The 11,775-nt window shown below is 37.6% G+C and overlaps 1 protein-coding gene across 1 annotated transcript in view; it reads right to left on the reverse strand.

The window, feature by feature from the left end:
• The window catches only part of LOC114359056 (cubilin), a 77,985-nt gene extending 68,326 nt beyond the window's left edge, over nt 1–9,659 (reverse strand). The window contains exons 1-2 of the mRNA XM_028313301.1: nt 9,569–9,659; nt 371–426 (exon numbers count right to left, since the gene is read on the reverse strand). Coding sequence (XP_028169102.1) covers nt 371–384 — 14 coding nt within the window. The 5' untranslated portion in view covers nt 385–426; nt 9,569–9,659. The remainder of the gene's footprint in view (nt 1–370; nt 427–9,568) is intronic.
• Between the last annotated feature and the right edge of the window lie 2,116 nt (nt 9,660–11,775).

Below are 11,775 nucleotides of genomic sequence, written 5' to 3' on the forward strand. Positions count from 1 at the left end.
TAAAATAATTCTTCAACTCTACACTAACTGAAACCCATTCAGAAAACACGCCATCTATCGGGTGGTGCGCGAACTACGAAGCGAAACGATGCTTTCCTACACAGGGGGTGGGTTAGCATTCAGTTTCGTGGTAAACCGCTAGATGGCGGTAGTGGGATAAAATTTTAAAACTGGTTTAAGTCGGTCAGACAGGGGCGAATTTGGAAGGAAAAGGGAAAGTAAAATAATGTAATTTTACAGTGGTCAACCATAGAAGTAATAATAAAGCTTTTACTTTTATAAATTAGTTTGTTGATATTTCATTACAAAATTATGTCAATACTTATTAAACAATATTTATTATAGAAAAAGTAAATTGATAGCTACAAACCATATCGTCAGCATGTGTGTTTGTGCCGCGGCCGTCCGCTGCCCACCACAGATCACCTGGAATGCAAGACGGTGTAATTTTAATTATTTATTTTATATCATTTCATATAATCTATTAAAAGATGCAATTAAACTTATGTGACTACAAATGTGTTCTTTTTTTCAATCAATATAAGCTGTAGATCCTGGTTACAAGGGAGTTGCAACGGTGGGAAAGGGAGGTGGTAATAGTCCCGTAGTCAATTTAAAAATGCAATGAAAAAAAAAACATACGGGTCGAATTGAGAACCTCCTTTTTTGAAGTCGGTTGATAAAATGCAGACCTCAGATTTTTGTCCTAATTTTTCCGTACTTGCAAGTTGCAAATGTAAATAACTACGTTACTATATTTAAACTTACAAAAGATTTTTGAAAAATGTAGGTCACGAAAACAACATAAAACTAATTTGAAACAGCGCGCAGCGGTCTTAGGAAATGTTGTATGGGATCTTTGGTTCTGCGTTTGAATAACTTAACCGTTTAATTTTGGCATCAAATTATCTAATTCAAAACCGATTAATTAAAAACTTTGCTCAAGGGTCAGAAGCGAGACTGATCTCTCACGCACAATTAAACAAATTAACGAAATCGGGAATCACACTGATGACAGCCGGCAGGCGAATGTTCTTCATGAATGGGGGGTAGGGGGGATACAAACACGCGCCAATCAAGCCCACCACTCGACAGGGCTCGGTTTAATAACTGCCATCTGAGGAATTTCCGACTTTGAATTGCCTGAATTAAGGAACAAGGAGCTCTGGAAAGAGGTTAAACTTTTAACAATACGGAAACGGGTTTATTGTGATTTTATATCGCCGTAAAACGTTATTCAAGTACCTTGAACAGCATTACTGCACATGCTAGATACTACTCAGATTATGTGCAACTATCAAGATAAGTATGTTACGTGTTTTGTCTTTCACTACACAGTAGCTACGTCTGATTTTTTATTTAATAAACCTTAAACCAAACTTTAATATTGTAGACAGTTTTGTAGTAAATATTTTCTAGTTCTGTAGGTAAACTTACGTGTTATATATACATAATATCAATGCTTAAAGACCCTAATAACCTAGGAAAATCTCAGATAAACTACATTTCCTAGGAACCTGTCTGTGAAATCAGGTTAATACTTCTACAAAAGAGCTTTCAAAATAAGTGTAACCGTAGCATTGTAGCAAGATAAGGGTCGTAGTCGTAGTGCTACGCCGTAGTATGCTACGAAGTGCACGTAGACGAATTCTTATATCCACTTTACATTTTAAGCTGTTTACCACAACGGAGGAGAAAATTTACATAGCGATACTTTCGTTTTGTTTACTTCATACGAATCTCAATACATATAAAAAGCTAAATTATTGAACACCAAAGAAAAATTACTAGTAATAATAGACTTCAAACGATCTAGTCTAAAAAAATGTGTGTAGCCTATGGTGTAGCGGCTACTAGGCTACACTGTAGCCTAACCATAACACCTCATACTGTTAACAATGCATTGCATGCATTCTGAGTCTAATGGCTTAGTTAAATTTTAACAATGCTGACCAACTGACGACATTGCTGTTAATGGTTCACGCACTTTGATTGATAGCACGCACACGCGTTTTTTTCTTTCAAAATTAAACAGAAAGACAATATTATGGTTAAATACCTTTTAATTCCCTGTCTGGCCAGGGACTTTTCCACACCTATGTACCCGTATAGGATTGCCCTATACCAATTGCCGGTATTTTAATTAAAACAGACAATGGAAGGCGGTGGCACTGCACCGGCCGGCACAAAGGCTGGCAATTAAAACTAACACTTCATTACTCGCTTGACTTTGATTTGCCGCACCCAACTTCTAATGGACTCAAGCGAGACTACGCGGATGCACATTCTAAAGGAAAATGCTCTTTCAATGGAATCCTACTTACTTATTACTTCGAAAGTTCAAGCTAGCGGATAAATTCGAAGACTAATGGCATATATTATTAAGTCATTTTAATTGTTAAACGTTTATTATTCCGTACTTATTTACGTATCTGTTTGCCACGTAATTAGCAATATGCTAGCAACAGCTTATTTTAAATCAGGCTTTTTACTCGATCATACCTTAAATAGAGAGTTTTTGTTAACTCGTTATATCCACTTTAAGTACATATATCACATTGGATGGACCCATAGTAATATTGTTAGAAGCATGTAAAGTACATATTCGTATGTATTTATTTTGCTACCTAACACAAATCAAAGTCAAACAATGTTGACTTTATTGCAAAGTTTTTCGATTTAAGACCCGAAACTAAAACTTTTTCAGTCCAGAATACTTTAATCTTCATAACGTAGAAATCGAGTAAGGTGCCGGCGATAAGCTAAATATTTGAGCACCGCGGATAACGCCCATTCTTTATGCATGCCAACCTACATACCGTTTCTGCCTGAAATCTAATTTTACGTAATCACATTTCAGTTTCAATTTAATTCAATTATGTAAAAAGTCTTCTGACCGTGTTTATGTTGTTGCTTTTTCCATTTGTGTTTCGTTTCTCTCTTTTCGCAACTTTTTGAGAGGACTTTTTTTCATAATAAACGGTATAGAAATTCCTACCTGAAAAGGAGGAAGTGAAATAGAAATTAAATAACATGTTTGAGCCATTTGGGGTCGAGACGCTAGGTCCGTGGGGACCAAGTGCTCATCGCCTGTACAGGGAATTAGCCAAGCGGCTGATTGACTGTACAGGTGATAGAAGAGCTGGCGCATTTCTTGGCCAACGAATCAGTTTGGCCATTCAGCGCGGAAATGCAGCCAGCATTCTGGGCACCACGTAGCGTTGTTTGGACAGCGATTTGGGACATATTTTTTATTTGTAAATATTTAGTCTATGTAGGTTAATTATTTGTATTATTCTTAATTTTCCTTAATAACAATTTATTATCTAAAACCATGCATTAGAATGAGAGGTTAAGTGCCAACTGAATCACTTATGTGTGTACTAGCAAACTCTTTTATTTCATATCAAGAGAACAAATCTAAACAACCTGGCCGCTTGGCCACATGTTTGTAAGTAATTTACATATGTATTGTAGGGTTCAAACTTTATCTTTAATTGGAATACTTCAAGTCAGCACCATGCAGAATCGGGATTTCATTAACATACAAATTCACCCGTAGGTTGAAGTTTTAATACGTGAACGCTGTCGAATAATTAAACTGGTAGTTTGCGTTGGTTTTCTCAAAAGGCGATAACGCATAGCTAAATAAGCTGCCATTAAATTTTGAAGCGCTTTAAAGCACTGCGGGTTATCGTGGCGTGTTGGTACAGCGCTTTTGAATTGTATTTTATGGTTTGTTGTCTAAGCTCCTCCGCGGCGAGGAGGGCACGTCGAGCCAGCACTCGGCTTTAGTTAAACACGGTAGTATCTTTTACTCATACAATAAACTACCGCATAAAACAAAACTTGCAAAACAATAAATCATTATAAATATATCCTTATTTCAAACTAAACTTCTGTGCGTTTATTTAATTTATATTATTTCGAACTGTAACTTGTAATTTCTTTTATCATTATTATTGTTTTTTATATTTATAATTATCTCGAATAAAATACATATCGACAATATAAGCCTGCTCACTCGTAGTCACTCAAATCTCAAAGTAAGTGGAATGACTTACTGAGAGTGAGACTGGAGGATCCTTGAAGCTTTGTTGACCACTCAGTTTCAGAAGTGCTGGGAATTGAACCACTGAAACGTTTTTTGGAATGAATAAACAGTTTTAAATTATTTCCTCGTCGTGAATTAATTATGAGAACAAAGTCAAACTTTTTCGATATCTCGTGGTCGTTTCCTAGTTGCTGTTGTTTTCCAAGCTGCGCTAGTAGCAACAAGGGTCATATTTTTAACGGCTTGTGATTTACGGGCCGTCGACAACAAGCCCATAACTCAAAAAGTCCGCTGCGAGTAGCTCCGAGCTCTGAGCTAACAATTTGTCTTAGCCAACGAATGAATTTGACAAAGCTTTTCCTTCGACGCTTTGCGTGCTTTATCTTTTACAGTCCAAAGTGCTATTTGTTTGAAAACACAGAAAACAGCTTGAATGGAATTTTGGAAAGCAGAAGCAAAAAGCAGGTGTGGAATTGAGATCCCATTATTACCTATTGGCTGTGCCCACGACTTCGTACGCGTGAAAACCCGTTTTCGCAACATTTTTCATTTTTGCTCTGCACCTATTACTCGTAGCGTGATGGTATATAGCCTATAGCCTTCCTCAATAAATGAGCTATCTAACACTAAAATAATTTTTCAAATCGGACCGGTAGTTCCTGAGATTAGCGCGTTTAAGTAAACAAACAAACTCCTTCCTTACTTTAGAGTTCTGATAAGTAATTATGAAACATATTTATTCAAAAGCTCTCAGTCAGTTTCCAAACATGTTTTAAAAACTTTCAGAATGGAACTGAGATACACGAACTAGTAAGACCCATTTTCACATTGTATAAAGCAGAAAATTAGACAGCCGACAGACATTACTGGAAGGAAATTGTCTGTAATACCAGACATTGAGCATACATTTTTTTAAATACCTTCGCGAAGTAAAACTTCTGTACGTAGTACTTATTATTGTTCTGTGGTAATACGAACGGAGCAGATCTAACCTGACTCAGACTCAGATGCACTAATGATTCTAGCAGTCAAAAAACACTTTAGTTCATGGGTACAGTTACGAGTACCTACTCTAGATAATCAAACGCAGTGAAAGTACACAAAGATTACGAACTTAAGGTTTTGGTTTCTCAAATTGGTCTATTTCAATGTTATTTACATAAGTCAATCTCCAGAGTTAAATTACTTAACCTACTTCATTCACATGAATCCTTCTAAATTATTCAGATTGTTGACATTAGAATTGTGAACCGCGCAATGGAAGAGTAAGGAGAATAAAATAAAAAATCATTTCGTTTATTTCAATAGAAGCAATAAGTATTGATTCCAAACAACTGATACGACTTTCAGATACTCCCACCGGCTTTATATCAAACCTAAAGAAAGTATGTTAATGCAGCCTTTAGAAAACTAACAGATGGCGTCTGAAGAGAGTCGGCGAGTCAACAGTCCGTTTAATATCCGGACTAGCGGATACCGCGACTTCGGCCGCCATTAACATATAAATGGGATCTCGATTCTCGATCGTCCCCGGGGACGCTCTGTAATTATTGTCGCGGTCAGTCAGATTTAATTAATACATTTATAGACGGGTCTAATTTATGCATGTTGAAAAAGTAATTAAATGGGATCTATTTTTGAACACTTGTTGTTTTTAGTCGACTTCAAAAATGGTTTTCGGTGGAATTTTTGTTACTTTAGAACTCTACATAGGAACCGATTTGAAATATTGTTTTTGTTTGATAGATAGTTGGTACTTCTTACTACGCTTTTTAGCTTTTAAAGCTCTAAAATGTGGTTCTAAATTCTGAAACAGTAGAAGTTAGTAAACATGGAAGATATTCTTTTTATTTTTGGTATTTATTTTACAACGCAAACGGTAAATTGTGGCCGTTACTCATGACAGGCGCTTACGACTGCTCATAAAAGGGATCATATAATAAGAATACCTACAGCCTACACGATATTCCGGTACATTCCAGACTCTGGGTTTTTAATTTTCCTGACAAGGCTCACCGACAATTATTAGATGTCCGTCTAATGGGCTGGGCAGACATTTATTACTGTCGTCTGGCGTTAAAAACGGCTCCTCAAGTTGTAAACTTACAAAAGTTTCTCAAGAACAAAGCTCGTCAACTGTGGCCTTGACAGTTCAATTACATTATTTTCTCTATTCCACCGCTTGGCCTGGTGGTTCGCGTACTGGAATAATACTTCAGGGGTCCCGGGTTCTATCCGCAATAAAGAATTTGTAAGGTAGATCCAGATGTTATAGTCAAACCTCGAAGCTCAGGCGCTCCTAGGTTTGACTAGTCAATCCTCAGGTCTGACTAGAAGTCTTAGTCAAAGCCCAAACATTTCGGCCTTTGACTAAAGAATGTTAGTCAAACTAGAGACTAATTTGGTCAGTCAAACGTCGAAACTGAATTTAATGAAATCGGGGTTTGACTAGTCAAACCTCAATTAAGACTTTTAACTAAACTACACTTCATTTTGATATTGAACTTATTACATAAACTTTACGGTCGGTTATCTCTTTAGGTGAAGGTATGAGTACGAGTAACTAAACTTGTTTACTGCGGTCGTTTATCAGTTTTTCTAAACCGGTCTTGAAATTACTATTTTTAGGGTTCTGTACCTTAAAGGGTTAAGGGCAAAAACGGTACCCTATTACTATGACTTCGCTGTTTGTCTGTCACCAGGCTGTATCTCATGCCTTCCCAAAATATTTATTTTTATAGTCACTTTAAAAATCATCCCCATACGCCATACAGCAATAAAAGAGTCGTACGGAACCCTTCGTACGTGAATCCGATTCGAACTTGGTCGGTTTTCTATAATTGCTGCCGGCTTCTGTAACGCTGCGTCTACTTTTGACTGAGTCTGTCAGTCGCTTCTAGGATTGACTAGGCAAAGCCCGAAACAGATTATTTTCATTTCGACGTTTGACTGAACAGTTAGGAACTCCTAGGTTTGACTTAGTCAAAGGCCGAAATTGGAATTTATTTCGGGGTTGGCCCGAAAGCCTTGGTCAAACCTAGGATAGACCAGTCATTCCGCGAAGAGACTGCATATCGACCTTTGACTATGACATAGATATCCACATGTTTGGTACCTGATGAACTGATCATGCTACTTCATACTATTGTTCTGTTTTAGATACAAAAAACATACTTGGTGAAGGATTCTTAATTCGTAGAAAGCCTCTCAATTCCAGAGTGACAAGGGTTATTTTTACGGCCGTCATAAGCCCACTTTCCGATAGATATGTGGTCAATCTGTGACGGATGATTTTGATAACTTATGAAAAGGGACAAAAATACTGTGAGAACGATCTTCAAAACACCGCTAGATGTTATTGAACAGAAAAAGAAATGCTTACATTTCTGGTGAAAACAAGGTTCACCTATTTTTAATTGTATTACCTATTTTATAACATGTTCACTTTCTTTTCAGGCTTGCTAAGAGCAAGTTTCTAAATGAACTCAAGTAACATTTATATAAAACTAGCTTTTGCCCGCGGCTTCACCCGCGTGAAATTAAGTTTGTCACAGATCGTCATAAATTATAGCCTCTATGTTATTCTGAGTTATAAACAATAATACTGTAAAGCATCAAAATCCATTCAGTAGTTTTTGCGTGAAAGAGTAACAAACATCCATCCAGACATCCAAACTTTCGCATTTATAATATTAGTAGGATAGTTAACCTATATCCTATTATAATCTTTGACTCGAAACATGACCTGAATTATCTTCGTGCACAAGTTACTCTGACTGAGCTACCAACATAGTGAGAGCTATTGAAGTGATATCAAGCAAATTCAGAGCAATAGCGACTCAAATACCGAGGACATAGTTCGCTGCTTTAGATTAGCTCGGCGAACTACTGGGGTCAATTATTTTCATGCCCGGAATTCCTTCCCAGCGCTTTGATAGAAGCGCAATGTTGTGGAAAGCTAAACCTTGAATGCGCCATTTTAGAAGCATTGCTACACGATTGAGGAAACCGTTAAATATTTTTCATGAAATGGAAATTCATTTCAGACAGTTTTATGCCGCTTTTTTGCATGACTTGGCGGGGGCACTGCCGTGCCCCCAGATAAACTGATTACATGATTACTTAGGACATAAATATTTTCGGTTAAAAAAGGTAAGGTAGTAAGTAGGTATGTGTTACGTTACGATATGTAGGTAGGTAGGTATTTTTATAATCTTTCAACGTTGACCTGAAAGGGCAATAAAATAGCTTGTAAAGTTATTCAGTACCTAACTTAAAAGTTTGAAGTGCTAAACTAACTATAAGTTACAAAACTTATTCTGTTTCGACTGTGTTAACTTGTTTTTGTTGGTTGGGTGTTCGCTAGTCGAAGAAAATTCCTTTAATGAAAAATAAATGTACCTAGGTACCTACACTCAAAGCAAATGAAAGTCACTGAAAACGTACATGATTTCAGACTGACTTTTCTTAACTGAAACTTAGTACATAGGTAATCATGTTAATGGCTTTATAGTATTAAGATTAATTATTTATCAGTGTTGTGGATTAAAACCATTATTATGACATAGACACCTAGTTAGTAGGTACCTCTGATTCTGGATAGGTTTAGGTATTTGGGTTAACTATCAAGTATTTATGAAATCTTGCCTTTCTTTAAGTTGAATAANCCTGATTTTTCAATAGCTGGATAACTTTTAACTGAAGAATATGTTTGGCATATTGACAGTTTTAGTATGGGAAATAAGTCAAAATGACAGTTCTATTCTTCAGTTAAAACTTAACCAACGATTGAAAAATCAGCCATTAGTTGAATAAAAAGTTATACCTAGTAGGAAATGAATTCTATACTTACTCGACTTTCGAGTTACTACATCCTCGTGTCAGTAAGAGCAATATTTAAGTTCATTAGAATGTGCAAACCTAGATGACAACCTAAATATTTCTTAATTAAAACAAACATCCCTAATAGAATACCTTGTTCAGCATTAAAGCAAAAGCAATCTATACAACGTGGTTTAGATTCCTACAACTATCGCACAGCATCCTGTTCGAAGAATCTTTGTAATCTAACCTAATAAGTATTCAACATCTATAAATATTAAAAACAACTGCGAGACGGTAAAACAGGGAGTCCTGTGGGTGCGATAGCTGCGAACAATCCAGTTACTTATATCTCCAACNTCTCCAACGTTTTACAATGACTACTGATTTTTGAGTGGCGACATCCGCAGCTGAATACTAAAGAGGCTGCAGGCTGCGACAACTCGCCTGAAACGCTCGCTCCTCGCGAAAATCAATAGACACATCTTCGAGATGACTCTCAACTTGTTCGAGGATTCAGCACCGTTTTATATAACGTTATTTGTTGACAAGACTGCAGCGTTATCAGTGCCGTCGCAGGGACGAGACCGCGCGGCGAGTCGACGTCCTACCACGCCCCAAAGATGCTGGGTCGTGGACCACGGTTTCGGGGGGGTTCGTGGGGCGGTGTTGATTCAGGGTGTGGGTACTTACCCGCGTGAGCGAGGTCCCGATATAGGCGCCATTGAGCGGGGCAGAGCGCGGCGGAGCGGCGGTGCGCGGCGGCGGTGGGCGCACGACTGGCGCCGGGCGCGTGCGTGCTGCGCGCGCATGAGCCGTCTCCGCGATTTGTTTTCCTCCGCTACTCCATGGGCCTTGGTTAACAGCAGTGAACGAGATTATGCTCCCGTGTAGATACAGGACGTGTAATGACGGATAAGTGACAAGGACGCAGATATGCACGATCGAGAATTCTTCAACGCTCTATCCTTCTCTGAGAGAACCATTACGTCCCGCCAGCCGGAGTTCCCAGAAACATTGTCGCCGCTTATTCACGTCGTGGGACGTTGATGGCAATAGTTATGGATGAGATTTTAAACTCTCTTGTTTGCGGGAGGTAAACTAGCCCCCCGTACGTAGTTGGGTCACGTACACGAATAATTGAGGATGTTTCGCAATTCACTCAATTGCATTCATCATTTATAATTTTGTCTGTATCCTGAAAATCTTTCTTCTCGCGTTAACACGTTTCACCACGCGAGAATGATAAATGATGAAGATACTGATGAAACGAAAATTAACTAGTTACTAACTTACATATTTTATAAATTAAAAACACCCAATCCATTGCAAACATCGATGATCGAACCCGCGACCTCTAGCTTAGTAGTCCGATACGCGAACCACTATACCAAATTGCCGTCAAAATTCTATTTTTTGTATGACGTTTTATGACTGGATAAAAGCGAAAGATAGGTATATTTCACAGGAAGGAATTTACGAAAACTACTCGTAATTTTATTTTAGTTTGAAAATTCGTTAGTTCTTTTACTTAAAAACATGCATGACTACCACCGAACGTTTGAAGTTAGTCCCATTTACAGAGCCGGAAAAAATACCACATCATAAAAATCGAGCGACCCCTGATTCAGTACGTAATAATGCAGGAAAATAAACTCAAGATCCGTCGAACCTTTTCCTAGTTGACCTTCGCAGTGCGTCCTCATCGCGGATGGGCCAATCCTCGTTCTCCGAGCACGTACTCTCTGCTGGGGTGGACACACGCGGAGAACGTGCAGGACAATCGGGAATACTCATCATGATAAACAAAAATTGTTCCGCTTATCACGGTCTTCTATTATAGGAGCTTCTATCATACAATACAAAATCGAATGCTAGATATTTAAAAAATCTGAATTCTTTTTACTTGTTTTCCCGTGATTACATAAGGATGGTCGACTGCAATAATGATTAATGTCCTTTCTACCTTGTTTAAGCATCTTTTATATCCTCAAGTAAGTACAAGTCCCATAAATCATTTAAAAACAAAGTAAAAAGACATTACTTAGACGTGCATTTAGAGACTTTATTTTCCGAATGCACATGTTTGTTACTGTCTACTTTGTTTTAAGACATTATCTGCTCTTCTTCTACACCCTGTATAGAAAGAAATATACATCGTTTTTATTTCCGATAAAGTAATAGTATTGGGGACTCTACCGGGGCAGCGCTACCAGTCACGTAGCCGCTACACGCTCCTGATATCTTGATAGGTATGTGAACCCTACTCTAACTACATAAATACTAGTTCACAGACTGCCAGTTAGTAGGTATATGGTGGGTACGCAACACATTATACCTGGGCTATTTATAAAAGAACCACTCACTCGTATAAACAGTCTTTAAATGATACTAATTAAATATTATCATTATTCAATCTGTAACTATAAATTAAAAATTACTTTCCAAAGCTAGCAAGCATTCCCCGCTAGGAAAAGACATGAAAAACACAGCTTTTTCTTTTCATGCAAGGTAACAACTGGTTGTAGTTTGTTTACAGAATTTATCATGCGCTACATAGAGCGAGTTTTCATACAAAAGCTCTCTGGGGAGGTATAAAAGAAGAGAACAATACCTGAACTAGGGTAAAACCTAACTTCAGACCGGAATTTCTTTATTTTTATATTTGATTCTTACATTTTAGTTTCGTAGAGTTCGTTATTGTTAGTTTGTTCCGTTTTTTGGAACTTTTGCTTTGCTTCTTCTTGTGGCTATTTATTATAATTACATTAAGATGAAGGAAGGTACTTATTTCATATTTTCGTATTTTTATTATTTGATAGCTGGGCTTTAGCCATTTTAAATCTTCGCGGACTCTTATCAGCTTCCTAGTCTGACCTCATGTCCTTGGCAATATTATG

Source organism: Ostrinia furnacalis, unplaced genomic scaffold (assembly GCF_004193835.3).
Source record: "Ostrinia furnacalis isolate ACB-3 unplaced genomic scaffold, ASM419383v2 OfSCF4221, whole genome shotgun sequence".
Classification (NCBI taxonomy): Eukaryota; Metazoa; Arthropoda; class Insecta; order Lepidoptera; family Crambidae; genus Ostrinia; species Ostrinia furnacalis.